At 42.2% G+C, this 18,408-nt stretch overlaps 1 protein-coding gene across 1 annotated transcript in view; it reads right to left on the reverse strand.

Annotated features, from left to right (window-relative positions):
• Window positions 1–300: 300 nt before the first annotated feature.
• pkhd1l1.1 (PKHD1 like 1, tandem duplicate 1) overlaps window positions 301–18,408 on the reverse strand; it is a 44,388-nt gene continuing 26,280 nt past the window's right edge. The window contains exons 49-78 of the mRNA XM_048992689.1: window positions 17,087–17,223; window positions 14,815–15,844; window positions 13,686–13,877; window positions 13,415–13,566; window positions 13,095–13,254; window positions 12,708–12,900; window positions 12,487–12,575; window positions 12,188–12,339; window positions 11,983–12,112; window positions 11,760–11,878; window positions 11,455–11,584; window positions 11,193–11,366; window positions 10,777–10,880; window positions 10,548–10,674; window positions 10,287–10,408; window positions 9,813–9,903; window positions 9,548–9,696; window positions 8,504–8,626; window positions 8,289–8,400; window positions 8,074–8,190; window positions 7,732–7,897; window positions 7,377–7,609; window positions 7,069–7,236; window positions 6,701–6,858; window positions 4,800–4,935; window positions 4,330–4,671; window positions 2,144–2,295; window positions 1,518–1,664; window positions 940–1,093; window positions 301–800 (exon numbers count right to left, since the gene is read on the reverse strand). Coding sequence (XP_048848646.1) covers window positions 577–800; window positions 940–1,093; window positions 1,518–1,664; window positions 2,144–2,295; window positions 4,330–4,671; window positions 4,800–4,935; window positions 6,701–6,858; window positions 7,069–7,236; window positions 7,377–7,609; window positions 7,732–7,897; window positions 8,074–8,190; window positions 8,289–8,400; window positions 8,504–8,626; window positions 9,548–9,696; window positions 9,813–9,903; window positions 10,287–10,408; window positions 10,548–10,674; window positions 10,777–10,880; window positions 11,193–11,366; window positions 11,455–11,584; window positions 11,760–11,878; window positions 11,983–12,112; window positions 12,188–12,339; window positions 12,487–12,575; window positions 12,708–12,900; window positions 13,095–13,254; window positions 13,415–13,566; window positions 13,686–13,877; window positions 14,815–15,844; window positions 17,087–17,223 — 5,483 coding nt within the window. The 3' untranslated portion in view covers window positions 301–576. The remainder of the gene's footprint in view (window positions 801–939; window positions 1,094–1,517; window positions 1,665–2,143; window positions 2,296–4,329; window positions 4,672–4,799; window positions 4,936–6,700; window positions 6,859–7,068; window positions 7,237–7,376; window positions 7,610–7,731; window positions 7,898–8,073; window positions 8,191–8,288; window positions 8,401–8,503; window positions 8,627–9,547; window positions 9,697–9,812; window positions 9,904–10,286; window positions 10,409–10,547; window positions 10,675–10,776; window positions 10,881–11,192; window positions 11,367–11,454; window positions 11,585–11,759; window positions 11,879–11,982; window positions 12,113–12,187; window positions 12,340–12,486; window positions 12,576–12,707; window positions 12,901–13,094; window positions 13,255–13,414; window positions 13,567–13,685; window positions 13,878–14,814; window positions 15,845–17,086; window positions 17,224–18,408) is intronic.

An 18,408-nucleotide genomic window follows, 5' to 3' on the forward strand; every position in this document is an offset into this window, starting at 1 on the left:
CTTGTGTGTCGCTTGATGGTCTTTGCTCATTTAAATTTAAATTGAAACAAGAACATCTTTGACTTGTTACACATCATGTCTAATGAACTATTTTTGAAGAAGCTATTTTGAGAAAGAAACAAATCATGACGCATAACAATTTAGCCGCACTTAGTAGCAAGCCACTTTTGGATAAATAAACTACTGCTAGAATTGCAACTGTTGGGAACCGTTGGATGTTTCTTTTGACAGATGTCCAATATGAGATTAGATGCACCAGGCTGACGCAATGTTGATACTGAAAAGCACAAGAAAATAATACAAAGGGTGCATAAATTTTCATGTTTATTGACCTAAATATATTTTTTTTTTATCAATGCATCATTTTAGGAATGAAATTAAAAATCTATCATTAACTTTGGGTAGTTAAAATATAAGAATTTCTCTTACTTTTCCCAGCAGATATTTACTCAACACAAAGCTACTCATAGTTGTTTGAAAATGGAAACAAAAATTAATATGTTCATTTATTTTGAAAGAAAGTGAATTTGGACTAATACAAAGGTCCACAGATAACTACAGGGGTTAGATTACAATTTACATTCTCAAAAGAAGAGATGGAAAGAATAAATTAAAGCAAAAAAGAAAAGAACAGAACATCAATGGTATTCCAGTGAATGTGGATGACTGGCTAGCAGAAGGACTTGCTGTGCTAGTAACAGTTACTGTTCCAGTAACAGTTGCTGTGCCAGTCCCGACCCTGAAGGATCTAGATTCAGTGCTCACTTCATTCAGAATAAAGTGCATTTTCAGGCCGATACCTAAAAACATGAAAATGCATGTGTTTCTGTTTATCCTCTACCAGACTACCAGAATCCATGCATGTTATTGGGCAGTAAAGTCGAAAAATATGTATAAATACACATAATAAAGGTGGGACAGAGAAAAGAGGGCACATACCATCAGCAATGATGGAAAGGTCAGTGTAGTTAGCCCAGCAGCTGTCAAAGGGGATGGTTGTGTTCCCCTTAAGTCCCTCTATGTTGCTGCCACTGGAGTTTTTCAGTGATGCTGTAAGCATGAGCGATGTGATCCCCAAAGACACACAATTTCCCTGCAGGGGAGTCCACAGATAGTGTTGGCCGACAGGCTGCTGAGGAAAACTAAATTCTAAACTCCTGCACCTTTCAGTTCCCCCACCTACCGGATTGCTTCTGCTTGTGGAGCGTTCTTTAACCGTATTGTACTTTAATGGAAACCCCCTAGTTAATTTCTCAATTTTTATATGGTCTTTGCTATAATTCTGCCCATTATGCTTGTGTTTTTTTAATTCTGTAATGTTTTTGATGGGGGTGGGTGAAGGACAGACAAAAATTTGAGAAATACATTATTTTTTGCTTCTTGAAACAGTATAATTTCCACGATAAATTGATGTTAAAAATTGCCTAAGGCTTTTCTGTAAACATTCTGACTGTCGTGTTTACTTAAGGTGATATGAGGCAGGGTAATATGTGTTATATGGAGTGACACCTGCTCACCTGTACATCGACGGCCATGATGGAGGGCTGCTGAAGAAGGGGGCCATTAAACTCCCCAACCTCAGGCTGCACCATCACCTTTAGTGAGTCCACTTTGGTCACAAAGAGCGCAGTGGGCGCCTCCCTGGTGACTTGCTGAGTGGCCATCTAACAAATGAGAATCCAGTGAGAATCCAGTGAGAATCCTTCATCGATCTTTTCAGCTGAACGCAGAGTGTCGAAAGTTGATAGCGTCCCCTACTTCTAAAGATGTTTTGAGAAATGACCGATACAAACCATAGCACTTAGTAAATGTCTAAAATGTTACTAGAAAAAATATTTAAAGCATAAAAACCAAAAATGTATGAACCACATAATTAATGCAGTGGAGCAAACAGTGGAATTCAAGCTTCGTGCTCAAAGAAGGCATTTTCTGTGATACTTGATAACGGTTTTGTGTGTGTGTGTGTTTTTTAATAAGTTAGATAGAATTAGTTGATATATAGTTGATAGAGCTCTTTCAAAGTTTAGCTACTGCTAAGTGGACGCTGTCTGTTTATTGCTCTGTGTACGCACTATAGACATCAAAACTTGTATATCATCAAATTACACAAAAAAGGGAAGTCTTTCCCAACTAACCATCTTACCTCAGCCCAACTTGGGTCAGAAGGTGGAGGATTTGGAGGAATGAGCCCAAGAGACGAAATGTTCAACCCAATTAATTTGCTTAGATTGCCAGAAACAGAGGCTTGGCTCAAATTATGAGCAATGTTCATCAAGTTCTTGAAGGCTTGCCCTTCTGTGAGCACATAATTCAGCTGTCATTATACATTCTCATACTGTCAGTGAAGCCACAGAAATTCAAATTGTTTAGTACAAATAACTCCGCCTGGGTCACATGTGTGTGGAGTTTGCATGTTCTCCCCATGTCGTCGTGGGGTTTCCTCCAGGTACTCTGGTTTCCCCCCACAGTCCAAAAACATGCTGAGGCTAATTGGAGCTACTAAATTGACCGTAGGTGTGCATGTGTGAGTGAATGGTGTGTGAGTGTGCCCTGCGATGGGCTGGCCCCCCGTCCTGGGTTGTTCCCTGCCTCGTGCCCATTGCTTCCGGGATAGGCTCTGGACCCCCCGCGACCCAGTAGGATAAGCAGTTTGGAAAATGGATGGATGGATGGATAGTACAAATAATATCCATTACATTCATATATAATTCTTGTTAACTAAAATTAAGTGAGGAAGATCCAGCCCATCACAAAATAAAGCGAAATGGTAATTTAAAAAGCTTATGTATTCAGCCCTTCGTATCTACAAGGGCATGATTCTAGAACCTCCTGTAGATCTCAAGATGCTTATATAAGTCCCTTATATAAAAAAGCACAGTATTTGCTTATAACCTACGCACATTCTCGTATATACTATACATCTTCTCTAGGTTACTTATAATACCTAATACACTGCAAATAAGGGAAAATATAGCAGCCACATATATGACTTGACAAGATTATGTATTTTCTGCCTTAACTCTGAAGACTCAGGATCATATAATGAATTATAACCAGCCTCTTTCGTTATTAGCATCATAAAGCAGTGAGGGTGAACAACAAAGGAGTGGATCCCTGGCGTTCAGTCTCACCAGAACCGCAAACCAGAACGTCAGCAGCGGAAGAAAATGATTTAGTCACCCCCGCATCTGGCTGAATATTATGATAGTCTACCCAAATTTCACTTTCAGTGTAGTGCTCAGAACACAGCAAATTCAAGTTTAGCTTTTTGGAATTTTCTGGTTTCTTCTAGAATAATTTCAATCCATGCTTGTTTGAATCTGCAGATGCGCAACTGCAGATACAGAGTGCAAACTGTTGAAAGAAGCTAAGTAGAATGAGTGAGGTTACACTCATTGGGTCAATAAAATAGTCATTTTGGGTTTTTTGATTAGTTTTTTAGTATCTATTTCAGGTCAGGGCACATCTAATGCGACAAAGTGGCAAAGTAAGCCTATTATCTTGGCATTATTTGAAGGAGAAAACTGCACAGGGTGTCCAAGGGTCTTTAAAAAAGACTGAAAATGCAATTTAGCAAAAATTAAGGGCTTAAATGGCATTTAACGTAATCGTACGATTACCAGCAATTTAACCTGTATAACATATGAGTACAGTACTGTATATAGCAACTTAAATTATTGCCCTGATTGATTCTGATGGAAACAAACATCTTGCTTGTACTATTCAAATTATATTAATGAAACATTAAAGAAGGTGTAGAATTCAATCCTACAGACTGGTGCCTTCTTCATTTTTATACAGAAGGCGTATAAACACAAAAGCTCTACATATTGTACAGCTCATTTTTTGGGGAAACTGCAATTTTTGTGCAGCTTACAATCGAACTATTATCACCTGGTTTGAGAAATAGGACCACATCGCTGAAGCAACAGATTTTCTTGAAGAATAACAAGGAGTAAACAGATTAATCAAGATGCTCTTCTCTCCCTGACAATTATATACACACTTCAGTTCTGAGCAACTGTTTTGTTGACAAAGACTTTGAATACCAGTCTTTTGTGAATCCAGTTACATCACTGTGTTTATTGGTCAGCTGCTCATTTTTATTCTTCTTGTTTTTATACCTGTCATCCAGGTTAAAACCTAAAACCGATGGCATCTGTTTGACAGTTTCTCACATACTGATTCCCACATACACATTTGAAAATAGTAGAGAGTAATGAAAATGAAAAAAAAACTATAATAACCCTTGTTAGATTTATCCAAAAATATCTAGGATTGTAGCCTGTAGCAATGTAATGAGCAATTGTGTAGAATCACTTCTCTCACCATTGGTTGTGTTGGTGGCTTGTTGTACAGGAGGTTGGCTAATCACCACATCCACAGTCAAGCCAGTGGCCCGGCGTCTCCGTTTCTGGCCTTCACGTACTACCTTGGTGATCCGAATCATACTAGGAGGGATCTTTAGGAAAAGAGCCAGGTTCTTCACCAAATTGTCACCAAAGAATTCCTCCTCTGTCATGGCAGGTAGCTGGAAGGAGACGAAGAGCAACGGCGAGGTACGAATCTCCACAGGGGTGGAGCCTCTCACCAGGATGTTCAACATTTTGTAAGTGCTCTCGAAGAAGTTTGACCCAGCAGCGTCTGATTCTAGATTTGGAATAAATTGCCCTGGATGAAGTCAGAGAAGAAAGGTTTTTCAGTATATTATCCTTGTTTGGCTTCTCCCTAGTTGTCTCACTTCTACATTATAACCATTCATCACAAACTTTGCCTGGTAGTAGTTTTAAAAATCTTACCTTTGAAAGTGGGCTCCTTGAGAGTGAAGTCTGTTTTATCACTGTTCCAGATTGCGTTGGTAGGAGCAACCAGACTTTTGTTAACATAGACATCTAAACGTTGAGGTTTGGAGTAAAAAATAGCCGCCCGGACAGCCTGTGTAAAGATTAATTAACCATCCTGATAATTATTATTCTCAAGTCCCACAGCACAATACAATGCTGTAAAATCTTTGTTAAAACAAAAAAGTATTTACATAATTGTATAATTTTCACATAGCAGGAGTGGATCTGAGTCTGTGTCACACTGGTCTGCTTGTCAGGGTCTATATATGGTCAGCTTGCTGTATTCAGGGCTTATTTTTGTTCTTTGAAAGAAAGACTGTGGTGCCACAACATCACCTGCAGAACCCAGGAACCACAGCTGCTGTGGCCAAAATGCAGGTAGCTGCCAACTTCTGGCAGCACCAAAATTTCAGCAGCATTGTTTCGGGCCAGCTGTCAAAAGTAACCCTAACCCTCCTGGCCTGGCTTCCCCTAATGACCCCAGCTGACACACATTTGGGAAGGCGCCATCAGGAGCTAAAAGCCCAGTGCAGTGTAGGCCCTGCTGATGGAACATGTCCAAGGAACAGCTACTGATGTCCTAGACAGCCATAGGACCATTCAAAATTCATTGACACAGGACAACTATGTGGAGGCACCGTCTATACTTCTGAGGCTGTTTCTGCCTGAGTGGTTTGATACACAGAGAATTAGAACAATTTTGGTATTTAGCCAGTCTCCCTGGCAGGAACCTGCTGCTTGTGATGCAGTAGCGATGAGGAGCCAGTTAAATATTCTAGATGTCAGGAGACAGGAGAGTTCCTTGACCAGTATCAGGATGTATTATTCTTCCCCCCTGGCTAAACACGTAACCCAGCATGACATCTGGTCCCCTCCCAGGGTAATCATTCAGCAATGGCCCAACTGAGTTCCTTACCACCAACCCCAAAGTGATGCCTAAGGCTTTGAAAAGCAAAGGATTCAAAATACCCTCCTGAATTCCAAAAAGAAGGTTGCCACCATTCAGGATACCCCATGGACAATGTGGGTGCACAGCTGTGTGCCTTCCTAGGGTTGGCTGGCTATAATAGCGGCTTTATTCCTTTATTTTCCTCCACTGCTGCACCCCTCCCTAAACTGACAAAAAGGGAGCTCCAGAAAAAGTCTGATGGGCCCTGGCAGCTGAGGGTGCCGTCCAGGTGTTAAGGGTTAGGCTTAGGGTTAGGTTAGGGTTAGGTTTAGGTCTAACCCTAACCCTTATAGCACAGTTGTAGGAAACCCTGCTGCTGAGCCTCAGCAGGAAGCTTATCTCAGTAAAAAATCTGGTATGCTGGCCTAGTCATAATCTTGCACACTAGTAACCGCAGCTGGTTTACATCTGGGAAGGGTCCCTCAGGAGCTAAAAGCAAGACTCCATGAGAAACACTGTGACCAGCATCTGATTCCTGCCTCAATCCTAGCTGTAGTTCTGCAATGCCCATCAGATGTGTCCAAAGCCACACCCTGACTGAGATGAACAACTCTGCTGGACCTACCAGACCATGCAGCCCTTCCACATTTCCGCCACCCTTGTTCTCGCTGTCCATAACACAAACCTGCATATTGGGAGCATTTTTTCTGAACTCATGTTTATCTGTATGCTTCTGTTCCTATACCTGCTACAGTGTACGTGGAGTTTTTTTTGTATCTGTGTTATGATATTTTTGTTCAGAACTTTTTTATTTTTGATACTTAAATACGACCCATATTTCTTCCATAGACACAACTTTGCTTTTTTTTTTTGACCTGCGTATCTTTCTGGTAGTCAGGCACATCATTGTGTTATACCTCGCCACAGTTATTGTAACATTCAATTGCCTTAAGTGAAAGGAACTTACCCTTGAGTTGTCGGCATTGAGCAACATCAGACGCAGTTTCTGAGGTGACGTTCCAGTGAAGAACACATCAAAGGACTTGTTTGTGGCCACAATGCTGTGAAACAGAGAGACTCTCCTGCGGCACGAGTAGCCTGAACACCAGCCATGGTCCTGGGGCCCTGTCCCAATAAACACGTCAGTGGATGTTTTTAAAATAACTTGGATGTTGTTTCTATATTTCAGCATTTACATTTTATAACAAATCGAATAACAGCGTGGTTAGTGATGCCATCAAAGTATTACAGTGTTTGTTTTCTAAATGCATATTAATTATTTTCTGATTCTGTTCATTAAGACTAGTAGACTGTTTCTGTGTGAAAACACCGAACCGTTTAGCAGGTCCACGTAGCGATCCCCCAGCACAGCTACTGGAGACAGCCGTCTGGTCTCTGTGTCTGCGTCAAGACTCTCAATCACCAGCATCTCATAATTCAGGCCAAAGCATTTGTAACTCTGCCATGCATTCATGTATGTGCAGGTAGAATCTCGGATGATTCCTGTATAGATTGGTCAAAACAGACTGGTCATTATTTTTCTTCTCAGTGGTCAACTGTAAATAAATCATAAACATGTAACTGTGAAACAGCTGACCAGAAATAGGAGACAAGGCACAGAAAGGAAAATGTGAGCCACTTGCCTTTATAGGGTGCAATTTGGTCCACTGGGATGCGACTCCCGTTAAGGTAAGTGAGCATGACTTTGGGGATTCGGTAATCACCCAGGCCCCGGCGCTTGTCTCCATTCCACTCAAACTCGGACTGTGGCACCACGTCCCCAACAGCTCCCAGAAAGGAGCCATCCAGGTCCTTGAGCAGAGCTTTCTTCTTGGCATCACAGTCCATGTCCAGACATTTGGCAGGATTGATCATCCTGTTATGGAGAAAAAGGGTTGGACTGCCCTGTGACGGTTTCAAGGTGATGAAGCGTAAAGGAAAGAATCATATTCCTTCCCAAAAAGTGACACGGCTGGCATCATGTGACCGGTTCCTGACCTCACATCTGGCCTGTGGATGAACACCTTTGCATCTTCTGTGCTGTCCACTACAGTCACCCTCTTAAGCTGAAGCGGGTGCTGCAGATCTTCATTCTTTGGATTGGTCATGAACATAACAGATTTCTGCTGAGAGCAAGTGCTTCCGAATCCCACAAACACCGTATCTAGAAACAGAATATATACAATGTGCAGAATATTTAATACAGAAACTGGACAAAGTCAAACCTCAAATCAAACCTGAATAATACTAAAGTCATAAAAGGAACTTTTGTTAAAGTAATATTCCTGGTGATGTTCTGCTTTAGGCAGCTGTCAGAACAGAGAACAGGCAGATACTAACCAGTAACTGTCATGAGCCCACTGATAGCATTGTAGCTTGTGATTCCATGATGAGGTTCCTCAGGTGCATGATTGTGATCTGATTCAAAGGTTGGCCAGCAGATTCCACTCCTTCCACCTACCATGTTCACAGCCCAAAGGCAGTATTAAGACTTATTAGCATTACAGATAAATAACATCAACAGGGATTGTCAACATCAAGAAAAATTTTATTACCATTGTTTGGCCTGGGAGCTCTGTGTGCGGAGCTAAACTGGACATTAACATCAGTAGATGGAAGAATCTCTGAGCAGTCCAGATTAGGACTACTGCCAACAATCAGTGCATGCTAAAGGAAAAAATGGTGGATTATCGCCTTGTTATCTTGTGAGAGCCTGTTACATCATTGGAGCTCCTATTTGAGGAACAAATAAAGTTCTGGTTGTAGTCACCTGAATAAGAACTTTTTTGTTGGAATACTCATGTGAGACAGATGGAGGTGAGTAGATGATGGACATAACTCCCATTCCATTGTCCACCAGTGTGACATTGGAGATCAGGACAGTCATGGAAGCCTGTCAAAGTTTAAAGACACATGTAAGATTATTACATATAGATATATTTTCTTTTCTTTCCATCTTTCTGTTTATCATATCTGATTAATTCATAGTCAATAGGAAGTGGAAATGTATCATATAAAACACAGGGCACAAGGCAGATTTAACCTGTGGAAACCATGTATCTGGGTAGACTTGGTTCCTGTGAACTCCAGCTTTTTATGGGTACAGTAAAATCCCGTTATAGTGGACTCGCTTATAACGGAATATCGTCTATAACGGATGAGGTCCGCTGGTCCCGGGCGTGCGCCTTTACAAACATGCAGAAAACTCATCGGATATAGCAGACTCAGACATATAATGGAATTTCGCTTATAATGGACAAACAATTTGGTCCCCAGGGCTGCTTTTAGCTGTAGTTTTGTTCGGCTGTAACGGACATGCAGGCTCCGCCTACAAGGTGCGTGGCGTGCCGGTGATATCCAGCGTAGATACGGAGTTGGGATTATTAATAGTCACGTATCTGGTCAGGTAAAGTTGGATTAATACATGTATAATATAATAATCTGTACCACAAGAGTGTCTGTTGGGGTGTGGCATGAGTAAATGGTGTCTTATAGTTGGGTTCTAGCCATACAGCAACTCTGGATATAAGAGACTTTGGATATAATGGACTGTTTAGCCTGGTCCCTTGAAGTTCGTTAAAACTGGATTTTACTGTATTCCTGACTGGGCTGGTGATGATACAAGTATGAGGTTCCCAGGGGGAACTGTAATTAATTTTATACTCCAAAATTCTGGTCTTGGTTTATACCGTGCTTGGGCAACTTTCTCATCTCTTTATGTGAAGTTGTATCCACTTGATTTCATTGATGAAAAAAGACATTGGTGATTATTGGTGAAACTGCCAGAATGGTTCGGCCCCACATTATATTTTACCTGAACATAAATGCCGTAGTCAAAGCTTCTCCACACAAAGAAATTCTGAATGAGGGAACAGAAAGGTAGCCCATCTTTGTTCATGTATATTCCATATAAGCCTCCATGAGCTTCATTCTGCTGCCACGTCTCCACTGCATTCGGCATGCCTACAAAACCAGTCTAAGTAAGTGATTTTGTTTGGACAAATGGCACTGAAGTTTTTTTTCATACATTTTATTAAGCATCAAGTATGCTTTTGATGTACATTTTGTTGTATTGTTACCTGGGCAAGGTTCTCCGTTGATGCGATATGCCACTCTCTCATAACCAGCCACAATGTTATCTTGGAGAACCACATGCATGCCTTCGTTTACCTGACCATGAGAGAACCACAAATAATCAGAGAACCTGAAAACAAGAGGACTGACAGCCACTGTGTGTTTGTTGCATATTATAGCTGGTTGTGAGTATAAACGCACCCAAAAATCGTGGTTTTGTTTTGGCCCCAGTGAGGCAAGTTATTCTGCAAAACCCCGGGAAAGGCAGGATTAAGAAAGAGATAAAATTAGTGGCATTGTTTGTGTAGATTTTCAGTTTCTTCCTGTCGTGCACATTTCTGGTAAGTATTTTGGTTTTCTCTCACAGTGGGAAGGCAAACGGTTAAAATTGTAGTGTGTGAATGTGTGTGCGTGTGCATGATCCTCTGCCTATACTGGATAAGCATATAGAAGATGGATGGAGTTGCAATAGGACTGACCTCAATAGCAGCATTCCAGTTGAAGTTAGTCTCCTCTCCTCTGTCATGATAGGCTCCAGGCCACACAGACATTGTTACCAGGTTCCTCCGAATCCTGCAGTGTTTACCCCATACTCGAATGCCTTGTTCAATAGAACAACAATCACAAGTTCAGTCGCATCAAAAATTCTTCATCACAATCACTTAACAAGTATCACTTGAATTTGTGTGACACACCATAATTACATGTATTCCCATGTTGACGATAAGAGTGCTATCTACCTTCTCCAACTGTGAAATGGATGATGTTGTCATCAATGCCTAAGCCATTGGTTCCAAACACACCGATAGCGGGGGAATAGCCGTGATGGAAGGAACAGCCCTGGATGTAGGACTCATTCCCAACAACCTTTACAGAACAGGAGGCAGAAGTAAAAACAACAGCCTTACTTGGTCACAACTGCTGCTGCGCCGCATGAAGGACCATGTGAAGGCAATCATATGAGCAAACCTCTCCCAGGTTGAGGAAAGCCACGGAGTAGCGAGGGTCTTCTGGGTCTGGATAGCCGTATTGTCCACTTCGGTAGAACTCAACATTCCTAATCTGTGCTTGCCCTAAAGACACCCATAAGAAAGGGCAACGTAAAACCGACCTTGAGGTTAAAAGCTAAGGAAAATCTTATGAGAAAACTGCTCCTTCTTGTTACTTTACTCATCTATCATAGTTTCCATCGCACCTGACAAAACCTTTCTTGATTGTCAATTTATTTTCCTTTCAGACTGACTTTTTGTCATGCACCTGACAATATGCATTCATATTTACACAATATGCTTGAATTGGTTGGATAAGGTAATAGTAATCAATTATAAGAACAGGAAAATTCACGATAGAAGCCCATTCTATCTCTAAGCCAATAAGCATAGCACCTCTGTATGTGACCCCTCCACTGGAGAAAGAGCCAACCAGCACTCTGCCTCCAAATGACTCCTTGGCCCAGCCTGGATACTCCTCACTGATGATCCTGATGTTCCTACTCAGCAGGCCTACATCCCCAGCCAGGGTGTAGTGCTGATTAGTTTCATAAACAGTGAAGTTTTCACCTATGGATGGACCAGAAAAAAAGCAACACTCATTAAGTGCTGCTAATGAGATACCAACCCTCTGATCTCTGTCCTGTAGAAGACTCACCACTATGATTGTAGAAAAGGGATTGGTTGAGTGTTAGTATCTTCCCATTGGCTGAAATTGACATAATCCTCCGGACCTCTGTGTGCCATGGGTTGTAGCTGGTAGTTGAGATGACAATCTCATCACCTGCCTAGGGCAGAATGGACCACAGCAACATGCTACCTTAGCCATGACCAGTTGGCATATGAACGGCATTTGAATATGCATGAAGTCGCTGGTTTGGTACAGAAGATAATCACTCGTGTAATATTTCATTGCTTTGAAACAAGAAATGCCTGCAGTCATACAGGTATAAACATGCTAACCTGCCAGTCCACAGCATCCTGCAGAGTGATGGTGCTGGAGCCTGCTGGTGCCGTGCTGGCCAGCTTGGTACGGGACATATTGTGGGGCTTTCCATACAAGTCCAAGATCCCAAACACACCTGTAAAATAGTATCCAAACTCCACAGTCAATAGTCAATAGATATACTGTATTTAAACTTTTCATCCAGGATGACATTTGTAGTCATTTCTAAAGTATCCATACCTATCACCTTAGCTCCCTGATTTAGGCCACTGGGAATAGGCCACTCTGGAGTAAAGTGATTCCCTTTAAGGACTATGCTCAGTTCTCCCTTAAATGGATTGTCTGGCCACCCTGCAATGAGCCGTCCACCCTGCAAGACAGACATAACTGTAGGATTAAATAAAGACAGACATGCAGGTAGCACAGTATTGGTAGTAGTGCTAACCTGAATAGAGATGTAGGTCACATTAATAATCAAATTTCTATACTGTCCTCCTGGTTTCGATGTTTTGTTCATTGTGTCAGGGATTTCCAGAACTCCAAGCACCAAGATTTTGTTCAGTGATGGGATGTCAATATCCATGACCATCCAAATGGCTGTGCAAAAAGGCAGAGAACACCATAAAAGTTGACTTAGAGATAAACAATAATAAATTATTTACATGATCACATACATTTTCACAGAAGCACAAAACATTCTCATGAGAGGATTACTATTAGAAATGTTAGCATAGGTTTTGTTACCTGAAGGAATAACAACATCGTCTCCATCAGTTGGAACTTTGAAATTGTTTTCTGGAGATGACTTCCAGAAAGTTTCATTGGACCACAGGCTACAGTCACATAAATAGAAATGTATTAGAACAACATCTCTTTTTACCTCTGTTATTTTAAAGGTTTTGTCTTTTACTGCTCCTCTTAGCATCATTTTCTTTCCATACTAGTAATCTGCTGTGGAAACTCACATGACGTTTGAGTTGGAAGATTGATTGGAAGGTTGATGGTTGAGCGCTGAAGGAAGGGAGATGCCAGGGGAGCCAGGACTAGGCGCCACGCAGCCCTTGTAGAAGCAGTGCTCCACTTGGAAGTTGACTTGGAGGTCTGATACTTGTGGGTCAGCGCTGCCACTCCTCCATTTGGGTGCCCCCTTTCCAGACACTGGATGTGAAAGAGTATAAGACTGAGACACAAGACTGGATGTGGGGGATGTTCAATGGACCCCCTCCCAGAAACAGACAGGGGCAGGAAAATACAGCCCACATGCAGCCCACACAACCACACAAAGGGGTTGCATGGCTTGCCCAGGACCAAACTCCTAGCCTAAAAACACTGGTGAAGCTTACTGCACTTACCCATGTAGTAGAGACTCTTTGTGGTCTCATTGAAGTACCAGTCACCATGTACATTTCTGCTGAAATTCAAAGGAAGCACTGAAGCAGTTCTCTTATCAACAATCTGGACCCTGTCTGGGCTTTGGGTCAGATTATGATTGATAATGATGTAGTCTTCTTCCTGAAGAGAGGAGGCAAGCAGAAATGGCAAACTGGTGCACTTGTGTTAAAGGTAAATATGTCAACCTAATAATACATGCATTATATTAAGCGTTTCTGTTATGTCTGTTTCATGTTTTACCAGCAAAGAAATACATTAATAACACAGAAAGTTCCTTTACCTTGAACCCATAGAAGACGGCACCATATGATATGTATGTGATGTAATCTGCATCTTTCAAGTAGCAGTTGTACGTTTCTGAGTCCGGAAGCATTGCCAGCCAACCCCAATAGTGGGTGACCATGTATGTCAGAAATGTGAGTGAGGTGTTTCCTGTAAGTAGCGTAGAGAATAAAAATGATCATTATTTCATTCATTCACGTGTACTGCCCGAAATAATGTGGAAAAAAAAACTCGAAATTATTAAAAAGCGTAAAATCTGCATTTCTTACCAAACGAGTTGGTAAGTATGAGCTCCTTAAACCAGAGAGAGTAGGGCTGTGGGTAAGTGAAGATGAGCCGATGGAATCGGACAGTTTCATCACACACAGATGCCGGATAGGCAGCACTCCACTCCGCTGAGACTGAGCAGTGTGCCGGGTCCAGCAGACCACTTTGCGGCACGACCGTGTGACCAGTGCTGCCTGCCGAGGGAAAGTCCACCGAGTCTGAGCCCCAAACCAGATTAAATGCCAAATCCGTGTTTCCCCTCAATATTAAAAGACGTTAAACTAAGGTATATATCCACTGACAATTCAATCACTTAATTGTAATAAAACAGTATTCAGGTATTCCCCGCTTCATGAAAGTAGAGCGCTCCTATGAAACCTCTTGTGAGCCGAAATGGCATAAACTGAAGAAGCGATTGCTGTTTATTTATACGGGAGCATTGCCAGATCGAAAAAATAACCTACCAAATCATACCAGATAGTGTAACACGTAAAACCTGAAATAACACTAACGTATAATATTAGCAGGATTGACATAATAAAGAAATATGTAGAGTGTAGATTCACCAGAATCAGCAGAGTTATGCATCGCATAACAGGGATTCATTATGAGAAATGTATCGTTGGCCAACTCTGCGTGACTATATATCTATAATTGGCTCACTGATCGACAAATGATAAATGCTATTTTTGCTTTTCACCTTTTTTCAAAAAGCAAAAATCCTCTCTGGATTTCTTTCAGTTACCTAAAACAGGTCTTTCATGAAGACAAAGTGGAATAAAGCAAACATTTGTAAACCAGGGGAAACCTATGCTAAGTTAAATATACTATTTCGGCATGAGAGGTCATTTACAATACATACATTTAAAAAAAAATAAATTTCAATTTTGTAATTAAGCTTACAATGGACCCCACGCGACCCTGGATATGATAATCGTATACAGTTTATAGATTGTCATTTTCATCATGAACTGTTTGTAAATTCATCGTTTTCACCAAGCAATCAATGTCATTCTTTTTGAATGGTAGGTCTTCAATGGCAACCCTACCAATGCTTTCTGTTTTATTTATCACTTTGTGACAAATTTTCTGACTAATACTGGTTGTAAAATGGTGACTGATCGAGTTCACCTGTGAGAGAGCCATCCATGTCGACGAGGGCCACCTCATGCTCCCACTTGAAAGCAGCCTTTTTGGGACAGGTGTGAAATTGGATTCCACTGAACCTGGAACTCCAGCCTCCGCAGTGGTCAGTGCAGACTCCAGTAACTATAGCCACTGCAATGGCAGCGCAGGACGGGCGGTCAAAGTTCACAAAAGCTGTGGACATGACGCTCATGCCATCATCCAATGGCAGGGTGATCCCTTGAGCAGTGCAATATTTAGAGCCGAGGCCCAGCACATCCACATGGCCCACAATAGTGCTGTTCATCACCAGTGCCCCACCGGCCTTTCCCCAGCCTCTGATAGTCCAGGGCATGATGCGCTTCGACTCAATACCAGCTACCTCATTGTTGACTATCATAAAATCACTGAATTGAACTGCACCCACATTTACCCACTCTGCTCCCTTCTCACAGTTCCAGGCAGTCAGTGATCTGAAGACTGCAGGCTGTGGATCTGATGAATAGCACACGCCATACCTAGTAGGGTAGTACTCCTCAAAGATCCAGAGGCCAAACCAGCCTTGGGAGTGGACAGTATTGTTGAAGAACTCTCCAAGTGGCACTTTCTTTGGACAGATATTGGGGTCATATGATGGGGTATCGGGGTTATCATGCATTCGATACCAGAATCCAAAGTGGGTTCCACCAGCAGCAGCATTGTGCCTGATAATGTTGTTGGGGTTAGTGACCCAATAAGCAGCTGGAGTGATGTCATCATTGAGCAGGCTGGTGCTTTGCTTGACAAACACTGCCAGGTTATACTGCAGGATGTTACCAGTCTCTATGCCATCTTCGATGAAGAAGCCCCCTCCCATAATGTCAAAGATGACATTGTGCTCTACTAACAGATTGTGGGTATTGTGGATGGTGATAGCTCGGTTATAAGCCTGGTGAATGGAACAGCCACGAATGTATGATTTTTGATGAACATCTCCCACCAGGTGCCAATGGATGGGGCTTCGCCCGAGCTGGAATGCTTGGCCAACATGAAAGAGCTGAGAACAGAACAAATATAAGAAGCATGAGATTCTACATTGCAGTTCACATTTAATGAATCAAACTAATGCTGCTTTTCCACTGCTACCAAGAACCAAGCCATACCCAAGCTGAACAATGAATAGATGGTTTTCTATTGTAAATTATGCAAGCTGTACCTGACTCGTACCCATGCTGATATGGGCCTGTTTACTAACAGAGCCGAAAGCATGACTAAACCAAGATCTTTGTGTCACCACCATCTGATTGGTCAAAATACTAGTTTACTAGTTAATACTAGTTAGCACAGAAGTACAATAACAGAGCGCAACTCAGGTTCAGCTCAGGCAGGCCATTCCTCACAATCACACAGGTTTCACTATCTTTACCAATGTAAGTGTTAAAATCTCCCAGTAGAACAATAGAGGCCCCAGAGGGGCAATTTCCCCGCACCCCATCTAAGGCCCCAGACAGCCTGTCCCCTGACCTGAAGTCAAAGGGAGGCGAACCTCTTGTTCACCAGGGTAAATTCCAAACATACAAACAACACACACCTGCCCAACACCTCTCACCCAAGGCAACTCCAGAGCGGAACAGAGGCCATCTTCTATCTAGGAGTTTGGGTCCAGATTCCCTGCTGCACATTTAGGTGAGCCAGACTATATCTAGACAATATCCCTCTACCTCCTGCAGTACCTCAGGTTCCATTCACACCAGAAAGGTCATATACCATGTCCCTAAAGCGTACTGTATGTTGGTAGATGATCATTGGTCCACCAAGGCCCCTGCCTTTGACTGCTACCCGATCCACAATGCATGGGACCCTTATCGCTCTACCTTTGGGTGGTGGGCTCACAGGAACATGGTCCCATGTGATTCAATTGGGCTGTGCCCGGCCAGGCCCCATATGTCAAGGCCTGACCATCAGGCACTCGCTGACAAGCTCCCCCCCAGGCATGGCTCCCAGTCTCGGTCCCAGCATTCCTTTCCTGGGAAAGAATTCTGGTTCCTTGTTTTGCACCTCAAAGTTGAATTACCCCGGACCTTTGCCATAGGAGACACTACCAGGGGCTATTGCCTCCGACGACATTTAATGACAAACCTGCAGCTGATCGCATAATTAGGACATGTAACCCAGCAAGGTGGTGATTCATAGAGGCTGTAACAACAGACCCAAAAATCTACTCATATTTTCAATTCTCTAAGTGACAACATGTGAAACTCTGAAGTTGGTTTCTATATTAGTTCAGTTGAAGATTTACCTCAACATACTCAAGTCTTCCATTTGCCAAATTCTGGTCTGGATTTGGGGCATGGAACATAATGCAGCCCCCAAACTGGTCACTTCCTATTTCTTCCCCAAACCTTCCCTGGAAGCAGGTCTGGGTTGCAAATTCCCCTACAATAAGGAAAAAGAAAAGCTTTTTGGACCAACAAAAATGGAATGGGACTGTGGGGCAGATGTACGTACTTTAGGGAGCGCAGCGTAAACAGTGCCTTGGCCTGACCTCAGATAGCACAAGCTATGCCCTTTCATTTAAAATCGCATGTATGAAACCCGCAGCTGATCACATAATCAGTGGATATCACTGCCCTCACTTGGCCAGTCCACAGATAGTACATGCTGTGCCCTGTCATTTAATGTCGGGTGTAGTACACCTGCGGCTGATTGCGTAATTGGGGCATGTCACTGCCCTCACTTGGGTATCTTCAATAGTCAACAATCTATCAACTGCAGCTTAACAAAACTACAAACGCTCACACATTTAACTGTGTGATACATTCAATGTGTTTCTTGTCATTCCAATAGAAAATTAATAGTTTGTACAGACGCTTCTCTGCTTATGAACTTTCAGACATACGAACGAAGAGGACTGTAAGTCGAAATTGTGTTCGTTGGGCTCCCGTTTCCTGTCCGCAACATCAATTTTTTTTCTGCGCGCCAATTCCTCCTAGTACGACTTCTGGCCGCTACTCCGGCCGCGCAGCAGCGTAGCGTGCGAACTCCCAGCATCCTAGTTCTTTGTACTTGCATATACCCTTAAAATGATGTTGAATAATGGCTTATGAACATTTCAAGTTACGAACGGAACTCATTCGTAAGTAGAGGAGTGTCTGTACTTCGCTGAGATAAAGTTATTGCTTGAAAAACACTTGTGTACCATTGCTATCTGACACTAGGGGCCTTTTCCCAATGTAAACAAAATCCACATAGAAATTCTGATTGGCTTCTTCACTGAACAGACATAGGTTGACAAGTGTGTAGTCGCTCCCCGGGTATGACTTACGAACATTTGAAGTTACGAACGGCCGTTCGGAACATATCACATTCCTAAGATGAGAAGCATCTGTACTTTCTTATTATTGTTTATTGTTAAGTCTATTTTTACAGGTTAGACTAAATAATGAAGCAACTTTAAGTATTTTGTGTGATTGATTACTTAAAATATTTTAAGTTCATTCAACATTTCCAACATTTTATTTATTTCAGTGTGTCATGAACAGACTCTGGATTTTTTGCCAAAATGTTTGTAATCTGCGGCTTCGCATCACATATAACTCTCACTTTAATGGAATATGTATG

This window comes from Brienomyrus brachyistius, chromosome 23 (genome assembly GCF_023856365.1).
Source record: "Brienomyrus brachyistius isolate T26 chromosome 23, BBRACH_0.4, whole genome shotgun sequence".
NCBI lineage: Eukaryota > Metazoa > Chordata > Actinopteri > Osteoglossiformes > Mormyridae > Brienomyrus > Brienomyrus brachyistius.